We start from the raw sequence: 27,311 nt of genomic DNA on the forward strand, positions 1-27,311 counted from the left end.
TAAATCCTTCCAAATAGCCCTGAGGAATAAATCACTCTGCAGCCCTTAATTATACGGCATGTGATGTTTCATATTTAAAACAAGTTCTTATCCAAGGTAAAACCACCAACCTCCCCTCTGCATGTGAAAACAGTACACCTGAATGTGCTCAATCATGGATCAGTTTGGGCTGCCTTCCATATGGATACCCAAGAAGATGACTTCTTGCTCCAGTAAAGTCTGGGGCTCCTGCCAAAGTTCTATGTCCAAAGTGAGCAGCAGTCTGCCAGGAATGATCAGGCCTAGGTCAGGATCAGAGAGTTGGGCTGGTCGAAAAGATGCAAGAGGCCAACACTGATTAAACCAAATTAAATCTGAAGCATAGCCATATATTTCTGGGTAAACAAATATTGTAATAGAATGACAGTTATCCTATTTTCACATCCCAGCATGCTGCTAATATAGTTAATAAAGCAGTATCAGAATGAGCATAAGCTACTTTTCCGTAGAAATTTTTCTCATCCCAAAGTCATCTTCATCCTAAAATATATTTGTATATCTTTGGAAAGAAGAAATTCTTAAAAACATCATTATGAATTATGATGTGAATTCACCTGCTATGAAAAATAAAATTTATTACATTATTCATTTCCAAATTTAGAATACCTCTCTTTGGGGAGAAGACACAACTTTAAAATAGCAATTGTTTCTAGAGAACATATATATTTAATTTATATTCTGTCATTCGGTTGCAAACATAATAAAAATGTTTTCAAAATGCATTTAAATAGCATGTACTTATAAAAAGTACAGGTAATTAATCTTGATACAAAATTTTTATTCAAACAAACTGAACACGTGCTTTGCAATTAATAAACAAAATATATAGTTTTCTGGAACTCCCTTGGTTTCCACCATGTGAAGAACTCATAAAGGATAAAGGGAAATGTAAGTCCAACAGGGCTTTAATGTCCTCATATTTAATCTTCTATTAGGCAACATTTAAAAAAATATGTAGCAAAAAATGTACAGTGCAAGTGCACTTAAATCTACTCAACACATTAGAGACTGTGAAAAATTAAAATATATTAGGTATTTTAATATGCAAAGCAGAGTCAAGGGCATTAGCCAACTGACCTGATAATACAATAAACTATTTAGGAGATGTGTTTTGCCTTGATAAGAGCTTTGGACAAGCTGCATGCTCAAAGTATTTAGCATCACAAATATACTTAGCAGAAAGCTACTTGAGTATTGCTGTCATTTAGGTACTTCTAGAGAAAGAGCTATCATGGTGATAGGTTTTGGTTTAAAAAGGAGGCTTTTATGAAAGATGATAAATATTGATTTCACTAACAGATTCAAAGCAACTTATGAGGAGCATGTGTACATAATAGCAACCTTCCCATTTATATTGTTGTGTTAGATTGCGATGGGGAATGAAACACCCAAGATGTTCCAGGAAAATTTTGAAAGACTCTTTGGGCGATAATAATTTGGGGATTCTGATCTCTTTCCTCTAGAAGAGCTCACATTTTTGAGAATTCTAATGACAAATTACAGCATAAGAGACCAGAGTTCTAATATATTTGTTTATTTCTGTGGAACTAGGCACCACTCATCCAGAGAGAAGGCTACCTTTTCAAGTGAGGCATCCAGTGAATACAATTTGACAACCCAGAAGATAATGTACAGGGACTGGAATGAGTTGCAAAAGTAGAAAGACAGGCCTTGCCCTCAAAAAGACCTCATATTCTAAAGAGAAGCAGTGGAGGAGAATGAATAAGTATATGCAGGTATACTGACATTTACATAAACACATACACACATCAAAATTCAATATTTTTATGAGCAGTATGTTAGGTTCAATCTGACACATAATGTATCCTCCTCATGCCCAAATAGTAAAGATGTGTTCCTCTCTTAATGTTATAATTTGGTTACTTTTTTTAAAGCTCTTACTTATGGGTAAAAATGCAATAGCGTATTAATCTGGTTCCAAAAATAGGAAAGTAAATCGAAAACTGAAGCAAATTGGACAGGAGACGAATAACCTAAAGCTAGCAGTAAAATTGAACTTTATAAAAAAGCCTCAGTAGGTATAACTCTAAATATACCATACGCCTAGCCTAGAGAAACAAATAGTGGCCTCCTCTAAAGAATTGCCATAAATAATAGAAGCTGGGGAATACTTTTTAAAAATGAAAATTGCTGACAACCCAATTTATTGTCAAATGAATTAAGAAAATATGAATAACATCAAGCAAAGCTCTATGTACAGTATAACATACACATGGGATTCTACTATATATAAGAACAAATATATAATGAAGTCACCAAAGAGATCTTTCCACAAACATACTTACACACACAGATGATAGATAGATAGATAGATAGATAGATAGATAGATAGATAGATAGATAGATAGAATGGCTCTGAAGATAATTTCTTTTAAATTTAGAATTTTTCACTATATTATTTGCCCTTGCCATTCAAAAACTTATGAGTGAGAGAGAGGACTTATTACTTATTGTCCTGATCAATTAACTCATGGTAAGATATAAAGTATGTGTGGAGAAGAGTGATTCCTTATATACATTTGGTGAAAATGTAAACTAGTAAAGCCATTATGGAAAATTATATGGCACTTCTGCAAAAAACTAAAAATAGCATTATATGATCCAGCAATCCCATTGCTGGGCATTTATTCCAAAAATTTGAAATCAGTATGTTGAAGAGATGTCTGCACTCCCATACTCATTACAGCACTATTTACAACAGCCAAGTTATGGAATCAACCTAAGTGTACATCAACAGATGAGTGGATGAAGAAAATGTGATATAGATACACAAATGGGATACTATTCAACTTTAAAAAGAAAGAAACCCTGCCATTTGAGACTGCATGGATGCAACTGGAAAACCTTATGATAAGTGAAATAATCCAGGCACAAAAAGAAAAATACTGCATGTTTTCAGTTACATGTGGAATCCAAAACTATCAAGTTCATAGAAACACTGAGTAGAATGGTGGTTATCAGAGGCTGGAAGTGGAGGGAAGGGGGGATGATGCTCAAAGGGCACAAAATCTCAGGAGAAATACATTTTATTTTCAATTGAGATATATTGCACAGCACGGTAAATGTAGTTAATAATAGTGTATTGTACATTTCAAAATTGTTAAGAAAGTAAGTTTCAAGCCAGGTGCAGTGGCTCACACCTGTAATCCCAGCACTTTGGGAGGCCAAGGCGGGCAGAGCATGAGGTCAGGAGATTGAGACCATCCTGGCTAACACAGTGAAACCTCATCTCTACTAAAAATACAAAAAATTAGCCGGGCGTGGTGGCGGATGCCTGTAGTCCCAGCTACTTGGGAGGTTGAGGCAGGAGAATGGCGTGAACCCCAGGAGGCACAGCTTGCAGTGAGCCGAGGTCATGCCACTGCACTCCAGCCTGGGAGACAGAGTGAGACTCTGTCTCAAAAAAAAAAAAAAAAAAAGTAAATTTCAAATGTTCTCAGCAGAGAAAAAATGTATTTGAGGTAATGGATATGTTAACTAGCCTGATTTAATTTTTCCACACTGTATTCCTAAATTACACATCATTTTGTACCCCCATATTGTCAATTTACAATAAATAATTTTTTTTTAAGATACAACGTGTGGATTGGGGTGAGGTTCTTAATTTAGCCGTATACATACTTGAGATCTGAAATCTCTTTATAACAAAATAAAAGCCAAACTAAATTCTATTTATGATCATTATACAGGATTCTTTTTTGAGCATCCAGAAAAACCAAAAAGAAAATGTCTTTGGAAGGCTGCAATTCCCTTCTGGAACTCAAAAGTTAGAAATACCCTCTACAGACAGACCTACCTTCACTTATTGAATTTATGTAATTATTCTTGACTTTGATTTAATTTCTAGTTTGTACAACTTCCCAAGGGTATAAGTGCTATATGTTAATGAATTGTTTAGAACAAGTTTCCTTTAAGTCACAACAGGCACCCAAATACTGTCGTGTCATCCCTTCATAAAATTCTTACTCTCAAATGTTATAGACATGTCTCTACATTTGCCTTCACTTACTGAGAATAAAGTCTTAAAGTCAGAGTTCAAATAAAATCCTTTTATTCCCTTAATAATTTCCTAGTTCATAAAATTAGCATATTAAAATGAGTGTTTAACACTAGTGTTATAAATGCTTAGCTTTCATTGATGGTTTTGAAGAAGATATAAAAAGAATTATCATATATTATTTATAACTATAAGTGCTTAGTAGTTCTTTTCATTTTAAATGCCCAGAAAATTCCCCCAGGGATGGGCAAATAGTCTTCATACAGAGTATTTCCCTAAAAGTCTCCCTCCTGAACATAAACTTGCATTATTTCTTTCTTTGTAAGGCTTATCTCTTCAGACTATCTCTGCTTTAATTATTTCCCTCCTGTTTTCATTAATCATATTTTACTCTTCCTGTCACCAAAATTTTGTGAGGTTTTTTTTTTTCAACCTTTATGTTGATTTTATAATCCTCTGCTTTGTTTTCCCTAAAAGGTTCAAATCTTAAACTATGGTCATTATTTTACCACAAAACCTTAAAAATAAAGACTAGCATAATAACTGTGCTCTATCTTAGAACTTCAACATATCTTGTTGAAATAATTTTTTTTTAATTTCAGTGAGTTACATGTCTTTTATAAAAACTTAGGAAAAAAATAGCTAAAGAGATTGGTCTTGAATTGACATGATATTCAAGTCTGAGCAGTATTAAACATGCTATTAAAATTAATTAAGAAAAGACATATGAGATTTTCCTTACATTAAACAGCATGTATAGAGGCTGAATGGAAGTGAGAGGATAGAAACTCATATACTAGAATTAGTAATAGAAGCATGTGTAGCTATTCTGTTAAGTTTCCTAATTACAGAGGCTCTACCAACTCATATGAGACTCACTTCACCTGTCTAAAAATAAAAAAACTTTTAATCAAAATCATCTTGTACTCAACCTAGTCAACTGATTAATGTTATATCGGTCCTAATCTAATAATCGTACACAATCATGGGAGAAATTTGAGTTCTTTATTATAATTCTTAACGAAATCTTAGACTCTGTTATATGTACAAAGCCAACTGAAATACTCTAATCAACTTTGATTGCTTAGGATGGCAATTTCATTAGACGTATATGGAAAGGGATCTATCATGGTTTTGTTTATGAAAATATCTATGATTTTTGAGAAAGCAGGTAGAGAAGTAGTTCAAAAGAGATTTATAGAGTTGTGGAAGATTTGGCAAGATTGAGAATGAAAAACATTAGGATAAAGTGTTAGGTGAAAGAAAAATAGAACACCATTTTTGGACTTGATGGATAAGACCACTAATCATATTGCCATGACATAAGTGATACTCTCCCAATATTATTACTTATATTTAAATATATGTATATATTGAGACATATATATATACATATATATATCCAACTTTTAAAATATCAAAATTATAGCTTAAGATTATTTTAAAATCAATTTGATTTGATTTTACAAATATTATTACTACTAAGGATACCAAGTTTGTCTCAGCATTATCCAGGAGTGAGCAAATCTTCAATTACTAATTCTGTTATTTTAATTTTGGCCCTCTTAATCCTTCTTCTGAGATTGTGGTAACTTTTCATGAGCTCCTTGTAATAAGAGAATGACTTCAGTTTCAATGGGAAATAATAATGAGGATACCTTTTTTAGCTTTTTATTTGTTGCTTCATGCACTTTACCTGATTCTTGAGATCCAGTTTGGGACATGGTCGTCCTCCATTGTAAGGTTTTTCTTTTAGCCATTTGGATCGAATTCTCACTCCAATTCCACAAGATGAACTGCAAGACCCCCAACTAGACCAATCGCTTAACTTGCAATCAAATGGGCAGGGAATGACACATTTTTCTTGAATGTAACCTGACAGAAAAAGATTTAAGAGAGGAAAGTCTGATCAAAATGTACTGATCAAATTCACTTTCTATTTCCATGATTACAGTTTGTATTTTTCAACAATATTGCTGTAGTGGCTTCAATAATTTTGTTCTCAGATAAACAGACCAAAATTCTAAGAAATAAATATGACAATTGCATTCAAATTTGTGCCACTCTGTTTACTTTGTAGGCAATTTTGGGATGAAAGGAACAGGAAAAAGTGCACGGTTAGTTCTGGTTTCTGATAAGAAGGAATGAGGTAGCTCAGGGCTAAAGATGGTCCCATCTCCCCTCCCTAGGCCTTGTGTTTCCCTCCTATGATTCACTGTCTAGAAGAGGGATTATAAAAGATTCCATCCTTTTTAAGGGTCTCTGATCTGCAAGGCTTTCACTTAAAAAGATGTTGATTCTGTAATGTGACTTGGGGATGGGAAGAGGACAGACAGTGGACCACAGATTAGGAAGAGTGGAATATTATTGAAAGAAGACAGTAGAAGAATAGCAAAAAGTTGTATAATGGGATACTGCACTGAAATCAATAGATGTGGGTTGAAGTACAGCTTTAGAAGTTCTAGCTCTACTTGGCCTTGCTTGTGTCTTCAGCCCACTTTTTGCAACAGTCTTTCTCTGGATAATCTCACTGTTTTAACTATCACCTCTAATAATCATTATCAAATATATACTTCTAATGCAGATCTCTACACTAAATTCCGTACCATCTACTGAACCACTCTAATTTGATGCCCAATTTACTGAAAATTCAACATGTCTAAAACTGAGGCCATCAATTTCCTAAAAGATTATATTTCTCTTGTGTTCCTTTCCCAATTAACTGCAACATCATCTGATTCCTGTATCCTGTTGTACATGCCTGTATAATCTCTTCTGCTTGAGTGTGGGAAGGAACTGTATATGTGACAGAATGTCCCTCCCATTATTAGGTTATGGTATATGGCAAAGGTGAAGGGAATTTACAGATATGATTAATATGCCATATCAGTTAATCAGTTTGAGATATACTGGGTGGGCCTGGCTTAATTGGGTGAAAAGCCTTAACAGAGGACTGGGTTCTTTTGTGTAGAGAGAGAGAGATTCTCCTGCTGGCCTTGGAAAAGAAAATAGCCATGCTATGAAATGCTGATTGCATGGTCACATGACAGGAAACTGCAAGCAGCCTCTAGAATCTGAGGGCAGCCCCTTGCTGTCAGCTAGCAGAACACAGGGCCTTCAGGCCCACAGGTGCATGGGGATAAATTCTGCCAAAAACATGAGGGAGTTCAGAAGAGGAGCTTTCCCCAGCCAAGCCTCTGCTGAGATCTCAACCCTAGCCCACACCTTGGTTTTAACCAAGTGAAGCCCTTAAGCAGAGAATCCAGAGCTGTGTTTGAATTTCCACCCCATGAAAACTGTGAGATAATAAAGGTTGTTTTGAGATGTAAAGTCTGTGGTATTTTTTTATGCAACAATGGAAAAGCTAAGAAGTTATCCAAAATAAATATCTCCAGTTATCTTAGACCCTCCTCCATCATTCTACACAAACATTAAAATGTGTCACAAATCCTTATATTAAAACAAATAAATAAGTCCCCTATTCCACAACTCCTTTGTCAGGCCCTAGTTCAAGATCTCACCATTTCTGGCCCAGAATACTGCCATATTCTCTCCACAAGTCTGCCTTTCTTTTTCTTAATTGTTCTGTTTTGGTATCTGTCCATTACTTTGAGGGGGAAAAAAAAATGATCATTTTCTAAAATACAAAATAACTTTTATTACTCCTTTTTTGAAACCTCTGCTAACTCCCTGTTGCCTTTATAATAAAATGTCAACACACTTTACAAGAATAAAACAAACAAACAAACAAAAAACAAACGAACAAAAATTCTTTATAAAAGACTCTAAACAATGGTTTTCAACCTTGTCTGTAAAATCTAAGTCCATTCCCCAGGACAACCCATAGACGAATTCTACCTGATTCTCAGAGGATGGGACCCAGGAAAGGGTAGTTGTTGTTGTTTTGCTGTTGTTTTGAGATGGAGTCTCTCTGTCGCCCAGGCTGGAGTGCAGTGGCGCGATCTCGGCTCACTGCAAGCTCCGCCTCCCGGGTTCACGCCATTCTCCGGCCTCAGCCTCCCGAGTAGCTGAGTAGCTGGGACGACAGGCGCCTGCCACTGCTCCCGGCTAAATTTTTTTGTATTTTTAGTAGAGACGGGGTTTCACCGTGGTGTCAATCTCCTGACCTCGTGATCTGCCCGCCTCCGCCTCCCAAAGTGCTGGGATTACAGGCGTGAGCCACTGCGCCCGGCCAGGAAAGGGTAGTTTTTAAACACATTCAGATGATTCTGAGGACTGCCTACCAAACTTACTGTTCCTCCCACCCTCCCGTCTCTTCTATCTTAAATTCTGTCTACACAGACTACTCCATCTTCTCCATGAGACTTTGCTCGTGCAAAAATGAGTTATTTTCCTAACCGGCTTAGCCTCCCTGCTTCATTACTTTAACCACTCTCTCGCCAATTTGGGTGATGGTCTCGTCCCAGTGTTCTGCCATCCCAGGCTGGAAAAACTTCAGACTGAGTTTGGTCCAATTGTCTTCCTTTTCTGTTCTGAAAACAGGACTGCCAAGCAGAGACGAAGAAAATGCTGATACCACACTGGAGACACTTTAATACGTACTGTATCTTCAACCAGTTTCTCACACTGCTTGGTCATTCTTCTGAGTTTTCTTCTCACTCTGATTCCACAGACAGCTCTTTCAAACCTCCACCTATTTTCAAACTTTTAAGACCTCACATCTTCCTCACATCTTCCTTCACAGAAAAAAATAGCAAGAAATGGACGAGACTCTTCAGTTTCCTATGAATGTGTCTGTATGCATTCTCATATTTTTTTCTTCTCTCTTCATATTAACATGAAAAAGGCGTCCATTTTCCTATATAAGGAACATTCTTCATTTCCACCTGATTTCTCCCCTGGTCTACAGACTCTTTCAGAACCTTGTTTCCTTGATTCTTTCTCTTTCTCTTTCTTTCTTTCTCTCTCTCTCTCCATTTCATATTTATATTTCTTTCAGATTAATATTAGAATGAATTTAAATTCCCCTAATACCACTCATTGACAAGAGAGAATACACGAAAATCTAAGAGTCATCAGGAAAGATCCTTCTGGAATTGAAGAAAAAAATGCTCCAATGGACACTCCTAAAAGACTAATCCTCTAACATAATTTTAATTTTACAGTCATTTCTAAGGAGTTTTGATTACTAATTCACTATTCGATACACAGTAAAAGCTAAATAAAGAATTAAAAAGAAGCCACAACATTACTTAATTTTACAGAGAAACTGAGTCACAAAATGCTTTCATTTGCTACCAAAGAAAAAGAGGAAAACTAGAAATTAGGTGAGATTAACTCTCATGGCATGCATACTTCACATATGCAAATCTGAAATTCCAGGAGGTTTCAGATAAACTTTAAATGTTTGAATGTCTATGTAGACCCTATATTAAAGCAGATTTTGAAGTAGATGCCCTTTTAATTGAGATTTTAAATCATTCTCATCTACACTTGCATACTGAAGGATTTTAATTAGCAAGCCTGTAGCAATACTTTTTTTTTCTTTCCCTATGATAAGAAGTAAACCCAGAGGATCTCTATGAAAGTCAAGGTTATAAATTCAATGAGTATAAAATAATTTTGAAATTCAACAGGACTAAGCAACAGTGACATTTATTTTTCAGGAAAATTATTTTCATGCCAGAGTATACCCCAAAGGAAAATTCATAGTGAGGAATATTAATACTTGCATATTCTTATACCTATCTCATACTCGAAAGGATAAGTTTTACCCACATACTTAACACTTAACACTTAAAGTTTTTGGCAACAGAATATGATCAAATGTGACTATGTACAAGGTTGGCCTGCCACATAAATACTCTTAATTTCTAACTACAGAAGTCCCACTAATGTTTAAAAAACTCATTTCCATAAAATATACCACAGAATCTCTGTTCCCATCTACACAATATTTCATGGCAACACTCATACATCTAAACCTAACAGTTTTTTCTACCAAAAAGTATTTGACATTACAGTTTATATGCAGAATACATTGCTTGGACCATCTTATTTCTTGGCCTAGGGATACTTTAGTGTTCTATTTTAGTTATCAGTATGCATATAGAATTAGCAGTGAAGTAGTCATTATAGAATTATCAGTAGAGAATACACCAAATTTTGTAATTTTGTAAACCATATTCATTATACATAGTAGATGCTCAAAAAATATCCTATTACAGATAGAGATGGACTGAATAGGATGCATTAATACTATCTCTATCGATGTTACAACCAGCGGTATTTATTTAATGATCTACCAAATAGAATTGAAGCCCAGAGACTTGGAATGAAAGGACTTTTCAGTCTATATTTCTAATCCCCAAAGACTGAAGCCTTTGAGTTAGCATAACGGATGTATGTGTAAGCACAGTTCTCTGAATAAGATGGACTCATTAATACAACCTGTCCCAGAATATTACTTTATGTGCATTTTTTTCGCTTCATCAGTCAAGTATGAACACGTTTTTCTCCCATTAAGATCTAGTTTTGAAGGATATAAAAGTAGGAAATATTGATTATATTAATCCTGAGAAAATAACCTAGATTAACTTACTTATATTTTCCTGCTATATAGAATAATAGCCAACATCTCACAGGACAGCTTATGTTCTATCTACTGACACTGTGCTCGAATAATGAAACATAGTACCAAAAAGGAAACAGATTTTTTTTTTCAATGCTAAACAAGCTAAGATCCAGGAGAATCTTGAGTTAAAATAGCATGTTGTGATTTTCTCAATATTTAAAAACCTGCTTTTTAAACTTTATTTAATGTTTTTTCCTTTTTCAACTTTTATGGATACATAATAGCTGTATATATTTATGGGGTACATGTGATATTTTGATACAAGCATGCAATGTGTAATGATCAAATCGGGGTAACTGGGATATCCATCACCTCAAACATGTACCTTTTCTTTGTGTTGGGAACATTATAACTCTTCTACTTTTTTGAAATGTACAACAATTATTGTTATCTATAGTTGCCCTATTGTGCTATTGAATGCTAGATCTTATTCTTTCTACCTAACTGTATCTTTGTACCCATTAACCAACCTGTCTTTCTCCTTCCTTCCCTACTACCCTTTCCAGCCTCTGGAACCACCATTCTCTTCACTACTTCCATTAGATCCATATTTTTTTCAAACCTCCCACATATGAGTAAGAACACATAATATTTGTCTTTCTGTGTCTGGCTTATTTCATATAACATAATCTCCTCTATTTCCATCCATATTGCTGCAAATGATGGGATGTCAATTTCATTCTTTTCATGGATAAATAATATTCCATTGTGTATATACATATTTTCTTTATCCAGCCATCTGTTGATGGGCACTTAGGTTGATTCCATATCTTGGCTATTGTGATTATTGCTGCAATAAATATTGGAGTGCTGGTACTTTGATATATTGATTCCCTTTCTTTTGGTTACATACCCAGCAGTGAAATTGCTGAATCATATGGTAGTTCTACTTTTAGTCTTTTGAGAAATCTCCATACTGTTTTTCATAGTGGCTATACTAATTTGCATTCCTACCAACTGTGTACGAGCATTCTTCTTTTTCCATATCCTCATTAGAGTTTGTTAGTTTCTACCTTTTTGATAATAGCCATTTTAACTGGGGTGATATAATATCTCATTGTGGTTTTGATTTGCATTTCCCCTGATGATTAGTGGTGTTGAGCTTTTTTTATATATACCTGTTGGCCATTTGTATGTCTTTTAAGAAATGTCTATTCAGATGTTTTGCCTATTTTTCAATTGGATTATTTTGTTTTTGCTATTGGAGTTCCTTATATATTCTGGTTATTAATCCCTTATTGAATGGTTTGCAAATATTTTCTCTCATTCTGTAGATTGTCTCTTCATTTTGTTGAGTGTTTCCTTTACTGTGCAAAAACTTTTTAGCTGGATGTGATCCCATTTGTCCATTTTTGCCTTTGTGGCCTATGCTTTTGAGGTCTCATTCAAGAAATCTATGAACAGACCAATGTCCTGGAGGATTTTCCCAAAGTTTTCTTTTAGTAGTTTTATAGTTTCGGGTCCTATATTTAAGTCTTTAATTGATTTGATTTTTGTAAATGGTGAGGGATAGAGGTCTAGTTTCATTCTTCTGCATATGGATATCCAGTTTTCTAGCTTATATATTTTAGTACTATGAGAATATAATTGTTTTTCTATTTATCTAGTAAAAATGCACTATACTAAAAAGTATCCAATGACTTCAATCAAATCAGTTTAAAGGGCATATTTGTTTGGGAAAGGTGGAGAAAAATTGCAAAAGTTGTTTTAACCTTAGTGCAAGAAAGACAATTTGAGGAGTTAGATCAATACTTTGCCATTGTTATGAAGAAAGGAACTGACAGTGTTAAACACTTACTTAAAATCTCAATCCATCAGCATGTGAAAATGTAAATCAAATGCAATAGAGTTACCAGCTTGCCTTGGTGAATGTATACATTTTCTTGGAAATACCACTCATGAAAAGTTGCATGCTCTCATAAAGATGCTTCCAAACTTGTTTAGGTCTCTGTGAGGCCTGAGACATGACAGTTAAAAAGTGCCTAGGTTATTATCTCTTCTTTTTAGAATTCTGAATTATTAAGAGATGGTTTTGAAAGTACTGTCTACTAGTAGAAAATATCTTACTGTTTTTTATAAAACTCCATCAGCATAGACAAAATAATGTTAAATATTATAAATGATGCTAATGTATTGCAAACAAAATATCTCATTTAGACCCACAATATGATAACTGAAATGTAGCTGATTTAGAAGTCACACAATGTTCAATTAATTGACAAAAAAGTTTTACTGGATTCCTTAAAACTCAATTTTTTGTAGCACAATAACTTATTAAATTACATTACATCCACCAGGAAAATCATTTCGGTGTCAGCCAGTTTCCTTAATTAAAACATAATTCACTAATTCACTGGTGTACTGTATTTTGGATGTAGATGAGCTGTTCAAGGTCATCTAGGAAAAGACTTCATTTTATAGTCAGAAGTAGAAAGGGAACTCAAACTCAGACTTGCTTGAGATTAGTTCACTATCAAGTAGAAAAAAATAATTACTATGGCCCAGAATGTTCTCTTTAGTAAAGGATTGACAAGATAGAGAATCAACCCTGCCCTTGATCTAATTAATTCATATTTGGGAAGAGATAATTCTTATAAATGAGGAAAAAAATGTGGTATGTAATCAAGTACATATGTTGTATGATACAAATAATGTATACAAATTCTATAACAAATTGAGATAACATGAATATATTATGGTTTTAATTTTCTAAGAGATTCTTGTGAAAAGTATTTATCTTGGTACACACAGGATTTGGCTAATGGCTTGACTTGGTTCACTTGCCACAACTAAATGCATCAGTGTCAACCTAATCAAGCAGCCAAATCCTATAAAGAACTGATCTTTGAAATTGAATAGTCTAGGCAATTTAATCAAAATGGTATCTCGGTTGTTCTTATAGGCAGAGCTTGCAACATTAACTCCCTTGTGCCAGGTTCCTCCAGGCAGAGAAAAGATATTTTTTTCCTTAGATGATATTGAGGATATTAGAGACAAATAAGGCTAGACACAGAACAATCTGAACTGTTCAATTAGGACTGTACGTACACCAGCTATTTTTCCCATTACTGCAAATAAGTGCTGTTAAAATTAAAGTGACTGAATGCTTTAATCACATAATAAAGTTGGCATTTGCAACACAATAAAGACACACAGATTTAAATAACCCAATATTACCGAGTAATTCCTAGAACTGTGACTCCAAGGGCCTATATGAAGTCTTCTCATTACATCTTCTTACCTTGAGAGAATTTCACCTTAAACTATACCATACTGTATGTACTTTATATTTTCTCATTTATGAAAGCTGATTTCTGAGCATATCTTATATTCATCAGGGTATTCTCCAAATATTTCAGGTTCTGTTCCTGGACACTTTACCACACTTTGAAGTTTGGTGTGATCTTATAATTTGTTTTAGCCAATAAAATGTGAGCAGAAATGTAGTGTGTCACCCCTAGGTGGAAGATTTAAGAGCTGCAGCATAATTTGACCTACTCTTTCTTTCCCTATGCCACAAGGACCAGCAATATTCCAGGTGCTGGCTCCTCAATCAGCCCAGGTCCTGGAGTGATGAGGACTTGGCGCAGTCTCCAGCCAACCCAAGATAGACATGAATAGTGAGAGACCCTGTGGCTTTCAACCACCGAGACTTTGAAGTAATCTGTTCTGTTTGTTTCTGCAACATTACCGATCCCATCCTGATGGATCAAGCTTGGCACAACAAAGCATCTTCAGGTGAAGTAAAGAACACAATGAAACAAATATTTAGAATATTTTGCGAATATAGTGTACTGAGAAAATACAATTAAGCTATATCAGCAGTTAGCACAGTCTGAATGGCAAATCAAATCAAATGAGGATGTGACTTTGCAAAAAGTTGAGCTTATATATATATATTTCAGGAAGATGTATAATTTATTATTTAAAAAAGGACTCACAATATGGATTATAAATCAAAGTCTAACCTTATGTCATCTGGGATAAAATATTAAATCTCCATAGTTCAATTTCCTTGTGTGAAAATAAAAATGTAACAATACTTCTCCTTTCTAATTTCTTATAATGTTGTGAGGGTCAAAAAATATAAGAAGTAGAATTCTGTAGAAAATAATTAATATATGATGAAAGTGACATACTAACATTTTACCGCTACTAAAAGCTATATAGCAGAGTAAAAATGTTCTTTCATTATTATGTTTTTGGGGGCAGGTGATTGATAAAAAATATAATTCTGTAAAGATACTTTAGTAGAAAAATTATAGGGTAATAATTTTCAAATTTGGGTGCCTTTTCTCATTCCAGCTCATTTCCATGTAAATTAAAGACTAGGATAACATTGACAAAATGAGAGATTCTGCTTTGGGTCAGTAAATCAACTGTTGTTTCATTCCATGTCTGTCTTTCCAAGTCTGCTGCTACCAACCAAGGCCAGATACTCAATATCTCTCACTTGAACTATTATAATAGCCCCTTAACTGGGCTGCAGGTTTCCAATTTCTTTCTTCTAATCCATTCCATGTCTGATCAACTGCAATATTAATATCCCCAAAGCACAACTCTATATATGTCATGGCCTAGCCTAAAATAAATAACCTTCACAGTGTAGCAGAATTTTGATAAATAGACAGGCATGTGGAAGGCAATCTTGGCAGGAGAGAGACCACAAATTAAATTAAGAAGATGAGAATGAACCCCAAATGTTTGTAAGTCAAATATTCTCTACAATAATTTTTGTTTGAGGAGAAGTATAAATTTGGCTAGGGTGGTGTGAGACCACAGCAGGAGGTTCTACTGGGTAGGCTCAGAAAATTGATTAAGAATTCTGGTATAAATTTGATTGGGGCACTAGAATGAAGAAGAGACAGCATGAGATCAGAGCACTGATTAAGAGACAATTTGAAAATTCTGAAGTGGCAAATGCTTTGCCCTTAGGCTAAAAGACCACTAAATATAATTAAAAATGATATGCATGTTGTTAGAGAATAGTATAATGAAACATGATAGGATATTACTTATAATTAGCTAGTTGTGACATGTACACATGGCTAATATACTATATAAATGGAAATGACTACCTTCAAAATGACCAATGAATCTGCTCTTTAAATAGCAGCTTCATTTCCCAACTGTGAAGACAGGTCTGATACAATGAATCCTAAGCATCAGCAATAGCCAGTTTATGAGTAGATAGATGTCTCTATGTGTATCATGGGATTCAGAAACATATAAGCTTAGAAGAAAAGTATTTCTCTTCTTTTTGCTGTATCTCCCAGGGTTCCTAAAGAAACTCTGATCTGAATCCAGCGAATATATTGGACCAAAGCAGTAGATTCACCTACTGCCTACCTGTTTACTTATTTGCTTATTTATTTATATATTTGTGTATTTCTTATGAGGATAGGAGTGCAAAATTGGGAGATTTCACATAAAATAAACATTTGTGACTTCCCTTGAAAATGCAGATGATCTGGGAACACCTGGGTTCTCATTCCAGCATAGCAACAATTGGCTGGAACTGAATAGCAGGACCTCTTCAGATGAAATGTGCCATCACAGTACTCTACAGTCCCTAAACTAAGGACTTCCTTACCAACTGAAACAAGGCCAAAACTTACTCATATGTCCAATTAAAAAAAAAGGTAAGGTGAGGCTATGGTTATTGGAGAGGAGGGTGGATGAGACAGAGATCTACCTCTCCAGGCTCACCCTACTCATCACATGAAGGGATCTAGGAAGAGTTGAGTCAGAAACTTTTTCTAGTCTGAAATCTTCAGAAGGAGCCAGACTCTATGCTACCAGCCAGTGTTGGAGCAGGCATGTGGGTTCTGGAAATTATATAATGAAAAAGGCATCCTTAAAAATTTAAAAAAGAAGACAAAATTATAAATGCAAATTTAAGTGCAATGATTTAGAAGAGGATCATGAAAATAAAGTTTCTGAACTTTAAGGTTCATTAGGTGGATTAACTTCCACTGCTATCAGTATTCTACATATTACTACACCAGCATTCAAACATAATTCCTAAAGGTGGCAACAAGAGACATCACGAATAACTAGAACATGAATAGCTAGAGATAGATAGATGGAAGGGTTCTTCATTCAGAGCCTAGCTCCTCCAAAGAACGCTGTGGAACAGAAGAAAGTTCATAATGTAATAAAATGTCTGCACAGTAAGCTTCAGAGATGAAAATCCATTTTTCTATTTGCTGGACTGTGGGGTCATCCAGACAATGATTTGTAATCATGGACAATGAAACAAGTTATTATAAATTCTGATTTATAATCAGAATATGGATTACATGACAAAAAAAATTTACCTCCAAAAGTTTTCATTTGCCAAAGAACTGTACCTTTCACGGAGCTAATGCAGAAATCAATGTACAAGAATGAATTCACAGTACATTAACTCCTTGCAAGTTACTATAAAATCCTTTGAACTATCACCAAGGTGTAAAATTAAATACAACTTCCAGTTTTGATTTATACAGCTCTCTGGTAATGGAGAATTTGTTCCATTACCAATAATTTTGTTTCCTAATGGATTGTGCATTATCTAATCCAGAGATTTACATTTAGACTTCTGTTGTCTGCAATTGACAGATAACTTATTTATTTAATGATATGCCTTGGATGAAGGAAGAAATAAAGATATAAAAGAAGTCAAGACATTTCAACTTATTTATTTAATTTTATGTTCTCCAAAAAATTAAATAGCCAGAAATCTTCTAATTATACTAATAGAAGTCTCAAGAGACTATGGGTAATCCTAATTCACACAGAGAGGGCTTTTGAAACCAGAAAAAAGCATCAAAAGCAACCAAAAGATTCCTCTGAAGAAAAAGCAACAGAAAGAGAGGGTTTGTTAGTTTTCTAGAACTGTTGTATCAAATTAGCAGAAACTTGGTAGCTTAAAACAAGAAAAAATTAATCTCTCATTGCTCTCTCATAATATATGCTTAATTCATTTTGGTGCATTCTAGAAGCCTGACATTAAGGTGTCAGCAGGGCTGTGTTCCCTCTAAAGTTTATAGGAGAAAAATCCTTGCCTTTTCCAGTTTCTGGTGGCTCCTGGTGGCCCCTTGCTTGGCAGCAAACTTCTAATTTCTGCCTTCATCTTCTCACAGTTGTTTCCCCTTTGTTTCTCTGTCTCAAATCTTTCTCTTTTCTCTTATAAGGATGCTAATAATTGGTTTTACAGCCTACCCCAAACCTAGGATGATCTCATCTCAAGTTCCTTAACTTAATTACATCTGCAAAGGCTATTTGCAAATAAGTTCACAGGCACAGGTACTGGGGTATAGAACTTCAACATATCTTTTGCGGGGACAAAACTCAACCTACTAGAGAGAGGAGTGAAGATTATAATAAAGAAGAGAATGTAACATATGGATGAGAGTGCAGCCTTAGATACAAACCTAGCTGACCCAGGCTTATATCCCACCTCAACATGAGCTGCCTAAATCCTCTAAGCTTCAATGTGATCAACCATCGCAGGGACTATTGCAGGTCAACCCCAGCCTCCACCTGTTTTTGTAAATACAGTTTTGTTGGGACAGCGCCACACCCATTTATTTCTGCATTGCCTGTGACTGCTTTCACACTGCAACAAGCAGAGGTGACTAGTGACAGAGACAGTACAGCTGACAAAGTTGAATATATATACTATCTAGACCTTTATAGAAAATGCTATCAAATGGGGTTAATAACAGTACCCATTGCATAAGATTATTATGAGAATCAAATGAGAGCATTAAACAGTATTGACCACACAGTGAGCACTCAGTAGGTGAAAATTCGCTGTTTCTATTACAAAGGGATAGTGTCATGGTGGATAACAACATGGGCTTAGAAATTTAAAGACCTAAGTTCAAAATCAACCAGGACACTTACTACTAGTGGTGTTACTTTGTGCCTGTCATTGAACCTCTCCAATCTTCAATTTTCTTATCTGTAAAGTGTAGGTAATTATTACATGTACTTCAAATTGCTCTGTAGATCAGATGGCCTGGAACAAGAGGTTAGCCATTTCTGCTACTAGTATTATTCTCTAACAAAGAAAATATAACATCTTCAGTGTATGAGATGGGAGTGGGAGTTGGGAAGACAGTTTTGTTTTGAGAAATTCCATATTTAAGAGGATCAAATGTCTCAAGTCTTCCCCAAAATGATGTTTTCTCCTCAAGGCCAAAACCTCTTTGGCATGCAGAAAAGGGTAAAGTGCTCATGTGAATTTTTATCTATTTCCTGGTCAAACAAACAGAGTAGGTAAAGATTAACATTTGGTATACAGCAATCAATAGTTCCCTGCTAATTAAAGGAGAATTATTTAAACTATTGAACACAGAGCCTGAAGGCTGGCATCGATGGGGATGAAATCATAAGACCTTAAATAAAAAGTTACATTGAAATCTTTATCATCCCACCCTCACCAATCAGGTTCCTCTTCCTGTGTTCCCTCCCTGGCTCCTATATTAAGGTCCGAGCTCTTTGAAATGATGCATAGGGACTTCTGTAATCTATTGCTTTCATGTCTCTTCTTGCTTTAAAGGTGCATGAAATTCTGTAACTTCACCATGCTCAACAGCTGGTAATAATTTTGTCAAGTGGAGATACAATTCAGGACATGTTGAAGAGAGCTTCCTTTGTTTTGCCTCCTGTTCTTCATAATATCTTAGCTTTATAGGAATTTCTCTACAATCATCATCCCCTTAGACATGAACTTGGAGCAGTGAGGGCACAGGCAAGACCATCTCCTTATACTGACTGTTTAGACAATAACGGTAATGCATGGGAGGAGTGGGAGACAATGTCATTAGTAAGGATTTTCATTTGATAAGATTTCATAAGCTGTCAAATCAGAGCTTGGGCTGCCAAGGCTATGGCTGTGTATATTTGAAGTATAGCTCTGATCCAGGAAAGTGCTGGATCATTTCATCTGGGATTAGAATGCACTTTGCGTTCATCTTTCTAGTATCTCAAAAGATGATTTGGGAAAAAAGATGAGATAAAATCTTCAAGTGTCATTCAAGAAAACTGAGATACTGTAGAAACAACTATGGTATTTCAGGGCACAAATATTCGTTTTGCTGCTATTGGAAATAATTAGGTAAAACTAACCTATACCTATGTGTGTGCAAACTTAAGTGACACAATACACAAGCCACACAGGTAGAAATTCGGCGTTGGCTTTGAGTTCACACCTGAGACTCAAAATCTGGGGGCTTGTCAACAGTACAATTCTAAATGTAGAGATATGAGAAATGGGAAGCAAAAAGAGAAAAGAATTGGAGAAAGAAAACATTCTCACCATTCAAAGGCTACCAACTATTAACATTTTGGTATAATTTTTTTGTGTTATTGTTCTTTTTATGGTTTGTTTATAAATTATATTCATACTATTTTACTAGCCATCTAGTAATCATACTGTGGCACAAGAGGCTGTTGTAAGACTGTTCATAACAGTATCAGTTGAATGGCCAAGAATTGAATGAAGGCTTGCTAATTTATCACTAATGGGAAATAAATGTAAAATGCTAAATAGATGCAAAAGATGGAATACCATGCACTGCTCCCCAAATAAAAACTGATCTACAAACAGCAACAGGAACAGAGGCAGTTAATACACAGAATAGGGGACAAGCTCTGGAACCAAATTGTGTGTATGACAAAACAGGCTCTGACATTCTTAGCTGTGCAATCTTGTGCAAATTCTTTAACTTATCTGTTCCTTAATTTCCTTATCTGTAACACAAGAATAAAAATAATATCTAACTGATACTATTGATACAAGAATAAATTAGTTAATAAAGAGAACACTTAGAGAAAGACATAGCATATTTTAAGTGCTCAATAAATGTCAGTTACCATTATCTATCGGAAATAAACAAGATGCATATGTATATTATAACTGTAAATTAAAACACAAGCTAAATAATTATATATATTTATATGTATACATCACAAATACATATACATTAATATAAACAGATGCAGAGTGAAGTGGAAGGTTATAAATTTAATATGAGGGAAGCTAATAGGATTGGGGATACAGACTGGAAGGGGAAATTATGAAACTGAATTAAAAATAACAGGAGGATGTGCGTGGACTGGAGATGAGAGCGTGCAGTAACTCAGATTCTCTTAGGGAATTTTAAATGTGCGATGGAGAGAAAGTGGTAGAAACATGGAAGGAACTGGAAAGTTAGGCTGAATCAGGAGACCCAAAGACACAGAGTCACCTGAACAACAGAATCCTACGGTGAGGAGCCATGCAGAGGGCAGAACCAGGAGCCACTGTGCATTTCCTCCTGAGACACAGGAGTTCCTCTTTGCTTCCTTAGCTCCCTGTATATCCATCCTGGGGCCCCAATACCTGAGACTACCTCAGTGTTTTCTCATTGTTTGAAATTAAAAATAGACTAATAGTATATTAGTTTGATTAGGCACTCCACAGAGAACATTGCCCGTGGACATGAAAATGTTCTTCAGTTCAACTTGAGGTGTACAAATATAAGGACAGAAAAAACTATGATAATGACCTTCAAGATAACTTTGTTAATTTTCTTCTGCTCAAAGCCCCGCAGTGGACATTGGGTGGGGCTGGAATGGAGCAAACAGTATCTTTAAGATCTCTGTGCATAGTGATTCATCATTGCACTATTTGGTATTACATCAAGAATCTGAAAAGATTTAAAATATTTTAATTGCTTCCAATATGAAACTATATCAAGACTGGGTTGTGTGAGGTTTTACTCTGATAAACAGATGTTATAAAATAACATAAGCAAAGTCCCGGGCAGAGTGCCTAACACATGGCATACCCTAAAAATGTTTGTATCTTTCCCCAAACCGTCCTCAGGCATGGCTCCAATAACCAAAAAAGGATGCCAAAACTTATCAAGTTAATTAACTGCGACTTAAATGGAATGATATTAGTGGAATGGAATATAACTAATGAGAAATCCAGAATGTAGCTGCTGAGACATTATAGTCTTAGATATGAGGGGAAGGGACTAGAGTGAATACAGGTGGTATTAATATATTTTTTCCTAGGAGAAGCCTTTAAAAAAGAAAAAGAAAGATGGACATAAAAAGTAAGGTTTTCAATATACCTAATACTGAAGATTACAGTAAGTTTTTTAGACGACAAACTATAATGAGCCTCTTGGCAAACGATTAAGTACACCTTAATGGAAGAAAAAAATATTTGCAGCTGACATAATTATAGGCTTTAAGGCAACCTTGAGGGAGAGGGAGAACAAATGAACAGGTAAAAGTACAAAACTGAGAACAAGACTTGAATCAGCAGTAGAGGAGACGTACATCATCATAAGGAGAAAATAACCATAGAAATTGAGGAACTATCACTGTAGCCAAAAGTATCTGTAAATCAATACACGAAATATGGAAAACAGACACAGTAAAGCAAAGACTCAGTGTGGGAAATCTGTTCTGCAGTTACATGGCCACATTGTCATGCCTGAGTGCTGAACAGCATCACTACCTGAAAAGAGCTATGAGCTCGTGAAAGACCCATTCTTTTTGGAAGTTGTGTAACTTGGCGTCAGTTTCAAGCCATTGAAATATAAACTTTGCCCAGGAGGTCTGGGCCTAACCAGAGGGCACAGTGCCATACAGGGTTAACACAAACCTATGTTAGTGCCTGATTCTGATAAAAATTTACGAACATACTGTTAAAGAGCTTCTGAATATTTCAAGAAAGAAGAAATGGGCATCAGGTGTCCAAATGGGCTCCTTTAGATCAACTCGGAAAGAGGCATCTAATCTCTTTTGTGATGGGTTTACTAGACTTGTAGAGAATAAAGGAGATGGTATATGTGGAAAGAAATTTGACAAAAAGTCTCCTGATACCTTCATAAACAAATGTAAGGAGCTAGAGAGATTTTTGTAGCTAACCAAACAATGTTGATTAATGTATCAGTGCCATCCTGAGAGATGTCTCCCTGCAACAAATGCTGAGGGGGAATGCTTGGTCTTATTTTGTACAACATTTTGATTAACAACTTGGATAAAGACACAGATGGCATGCTTATCAAATTTTGGGATGATATAAAGCTGAGAGTTATAGCTAATATATGAGATGTCAGAGTCAAGATTTAGAGCCCTTAATAAGCTGGAATAATGAGCTGCAACTAAGAATATAAAAAGGAATACAGGTAAAAGTGCAGTTCTGCATTATGGTACCCAAAGGGCAGTTGAACATATATACTCAGAATGGGGGTTACAAAACTTTATAGCAGTTCTTAAAAAACAGACTTCAAGAGTTTTTTTAAGCTGCACACTGAAAATGCATCAATAGTTATTATATAAATTAAAGTATACGTTTTATTTGTTTTAATGTAAATGTCATCTACTGAGCAGTGTTTGAAGGGATTTATAAAACATGCACAAAAGCAGTATCGAAATGGCCTAAAAAAGTAGAAAAATAGGTGGGGTGCGGAGGCTCATGCCTGTAATCCCAGCACTTTCACAGGCCGAGGCGAGTGGATCACTTGAGGTCAGGAGTTCGAGACCAGCCTGGCCAACATGAAGAAATCCCGTCTCTACAAAATATACAAAAATTAGCCAGGGATGGCACATGACTGTAATCCCAGCTACTTGGGAGGCTGAGGCAGGAGAATCGCGTAAACACAGGAGGTGGAGATTATAGTGAGCAGAGATCATGCCGCTGCACTCCAGCTCGGGCGACAGAGCAAGACTCCATATCAAAAAAAAAGAAAAAAATACGATATTGCAAATATTGTATTCCTATTGGTTCGAGAGACATTTTTGAGCATCTTTCCTGTCCAAAAGAGTGTTCTTTGCCTATTATACACCTACTCATCCTTCACTTTTTAGATCACATTTTCTTCCCTAGAGTGGTCTTCCCTGATTCCCCAACTTAAATAATGTCCGCCACCTTGTTATTATCTTATAGCGCCCTGCTCCTTTTTGCACTTAGGGCTATTTGAAATTACATATTCTGTGTATATACTTTCTTAATATCTTCCTCAACTACTAGACTGTACAGAGATCACATCTGTCTTGTTTAATACTATATAGCCAAGGCATAGCAGAGGTTTTGGCATCTAGAAGGTATTAAATAAATATGTCTTATGTTAATGAGTAAATGAGCCAAGAATTAGACGCTAACAATCTAGAAAGGGAGAAAGACAAGCAAAGAGACAAAGTCTAATATAAATAACATTCTTCATTAGTGTCTGTCTAAATTTCTGTAAGAGTACAGAAACAGACTGGTGAAGTTGAGGAAAAGGCTTCTTGAAGAAACTAACTTGAGTTAGGGCTTAAAATTGAGTAGAAGTCCACCTTAAAAAGAAAAAGACATCAAATTGAGGAAGGAACACAGGCAAAGAAATGGAATCCTGGAAGGACAGAAGACACGTGGGGAACAGTGAGAGGAAGTCCATATGGTACATGAAATGTGTGGTTGAAAATGACATTGGGACACTATGTTCCCTTTACTACCATTTAAGTGTTTAGTGGCCAAATGGAAACATCCTAGGAAAACATGAGCACAGGAACGAAAGGGGCTAGAAACAGTCATATGAGTCAGAAAACAAAAATCCTGGATATTTAGCCTGAAGAGTAAAACATTTATAAGTGGAGGAAGCATTATATATTTTTTCAAATTTGTGAAATCCTCTTATGCCGACAATTTTTATTTTTTATTTTTATTTATTTTATTTTTGAGACAGAGTCCCGCTCTGTTGCCACACTGGAGTGCAGTGGCACGATCTCGGCTGACTGCGACCTCTGCCTCCCAAATTCAAGCGATTCCCCTGCCTCAGCCTCCCGAGTAGCTGGGACTACAGGCAGACACTGCCACGCCCAGCTAATTTTTTGGGTTTTAGTAGAAACGGGGTTTCACCATGTTGGCCAGGATGGTCTCAATCTCCTGACCTTGTGATCCACCTGCCTCGGCCTCCCAAAGTGCTGGGATTACAGACATGAGCCACCGCGCCTGGCCACTGACAAGTTTTTAATTTTTTTTTTAAAGTAAATGAAGTTAATTTGAACCAATGCATGGAAGGAACTGTTTTAGACTTTAAATATAAAGATCTTTCCAATTTTAGAGTAGTTCAGCTGAATTTTGCAGTGGTAACAAGCTCTTAGTCAGGGAGGAGGTTTAAGCAGATTCTTCCATAACCATCTCAAATAAAAATATTTCTTAGAGTTTTTCTGAAGTTATCTCTTCCCGTTGTCAACATCGTTCTTATCACCTATAAGCTATTCCAAAAGCTCTATTTATTCCAAATCTAAAATTACAGAAATTTCTTTCTCCTGACTTCAATAAAATATCTTAGTTGTGTTTTCTTCATAACCACTCGAATGAGGACTAAGCTCTAATTTTTTTTATCTTGCCCAAAATCCTATCTATGGGGTCCGGGGTGTCATAATCTACAAACCATAATTTCTCATCAGATAGGTTTTATTTAACCCTTTATATTATGATTTACTTTCCAATCTTACTCTGGCATAACATTACAAATCAAGAAAGAAAATCAAAATATTTTATTCCAAAACATGTTTCTCTGCCATGTCTTGAAATGGCCCTGCAAAGCCATCTTTTGTGGGGAAAAATTTGCATCTATAAAGAATCTTTATTAACATAGCTAGATCTTTTCCTTCCAGACCCTCCCAATCCTAAAGAGATTAACTAAGATCTGAATAGGAAACATTTGCCATCTATTGTCTTTAAGGGCAGCCACTATAAGACTTCAAAAGAACCGTGGTCTCTACCATCTTTTATCTTAACCTGTACATTCCCTTTCTGTCAATTCCAGGTCTTTAGACAAACTGAACCAAATGTCAACCAGAAAATATTTCAATTCACCTATAGCCTGGAAACTCCCTCCCCCTGCTTTGAGTTGTCTCACTTTCTAGATCAAACCAATGTATTTCTTAAGTGTATTTGTTGTCTCATGCCTCTCTAAAATGTATAAAACCAAGCTGTGCCCTGACCACCTTGGGCACATGTTCTCAGAATCTCCCAAGGGCTGTGTCATGGGCATGTTCACTCTTATTTGGCCCAGAATAAAGCTCTTCAAATATTTTATAGTTTGACTCTTTTTGTCCACACTAATAATTGTTCTGCTCAGTCCTCCAACCATCCAGAACCGAGTTCTTTGTTTTCCTCTCACCAGCTGGATATTTACCTGTGTTAATGTCATCAACCATCCCTAGCTCACTTTTCTACCTTATTCTGGATTCCTCTGTGTTTCCGCACCTCTGGTCAGTGTCTTCCCTCCCCATCCCTATGGTTGCTGCCTTGTCTCACACTCTCCAGGACCAGTGTCACTCTCTCCTGGCTGGTTTCTCTATCTTTGATTTTATTCGAATCCAGCCTCAACCTTGAAGTCAGAGTTACCTTTCTGAAATAAACATGGCATCCTATCACAGCCCTGGCTAATGCCCCAGCTTTCTAAAGCGGCAATGTCTTGACAGCTGGGGATATAAAGAATCACTGAGAGAGAGAAAGGTAAGTTAGGGCCAGGGCCCTTGAGTTTCTTTCACCCTCAGGCAGGAGATTTTATCCATGGAGCAGCCCTTGGGCAATTCCTCTTCTGATGGGTATGCTAGAGAAACATTGTTGGGTAAATGTATTTTTACTTCACCAGAGTAAAAAGTGAAGAATTACTGGCCTAAAGCTGAGTTTTGCAGACATCTGAAGCTATTTCTCAGAGCACAGTCCATTTCAAAATTTAACATGTAAAATGTTGTGTCTCTTTCAGTTCATATAGCTTATATCCTGTAAGCATAAGGAGGTTATGCTTAGTTTATGTTGATATGTATTAAGTAATATTTTAAATTAAAATAATTTTTTTTGAGTCAGGGTCTTGCTCTGCCACCCAGGCTAGAGGGCAGTGATATGATCACGGCTCACTGTAGCCTTGAATTCCTGGGCTCAAGTAGTCCTCCCACCTCAGCTTCCCAAGTAGCTGGGACCACAGACATGCACCACCACACCCAGCTAACTTCTTTTTAAAATTTTTTGGAGATGGGGTCTCCTTATGTTGCCCAGGCTGGTCTCAAAATCCTGGGCTCAAGAGATCCTCCTACCTGGGCTTCCTAAAGTGCTGTGATTACATGTGTGAGCCACTGCACCCGGCCAAACTTAAGTAATTTCATCATAAAAATCGTTTTGTTAACACTGGGCTTCTGTTAGACATGAATCTCTTTAAAAAACAAGGTGAAACTTTACTCAAATTCAGAAAAAAATAAAACCAACTCAAATAACAAAGCTTCCTTAGCACGACAGTTCCTAAACAGCTTAACTCCAATCCACATTTCTAACCTAGTCTTCTATCACCTACATATACCCTAATCACACAGCACTAGTCAATATTGCCAAACAACAATGCACTCTCATTCTTCAAAACTCAGATTAAATATTCCTCTACTCTGAGACGCTGTTTATAAAACCTAAAACCACACCAGAATTTCCCAGTGTCTAACCAGAATGCTTTATTCAAATTTCTCTTTTGCTATGTTTTACATTTAATTAATTTACATGTCTATTCCTATCATAAGTGATTCTCCAGAAAATCCTTTAAATGAATCAAAATTCATAGTGCCAATATTTTATAAATGTGTGTGAATGTGTGTATATGTGTGCATATATACACACATAAATAA

At 35.8% G+C, this 27,311-nt stretch overlaps 1 protein-coding gene across 1 annotated transcript in view; it reads right to left on the reverse strand.

The window, feature by feature from the left end:
* The window catches only part of THSD7B (thrombospondin type 1 domain containing 7B), a 904,397-nt gene that overhangs the window by 224,294 nt on the left and 652,792 nt on the right, over window positions 1-27,311 (reverse strand). The window contains exon 15 of the mRNA XM_030801337.1: window positions 5,754-5,932. Coding sequence (XP_030657197.1) covers window positions 5,754-5,932 — 179 coding nt within the window. The remainder of the gene's footprint in view (window positions 1-5,753; window positions 5,933-27,311) is intronic.

Source organism: Nomascus leucogenys, chromosome 20 (genome assembly GCF_006542625.1).
Source record: "Nomascus leucogenys isolate Asia chromosome 20, Asia_NLE_v1, whole genome shotgun sequence".
Lineage (NCBI taxonomy): Eukaryota > Metazoa > Chordata > Mammalia > Primates > Hylobatidae > Nomascus > Nomascus leucogenys.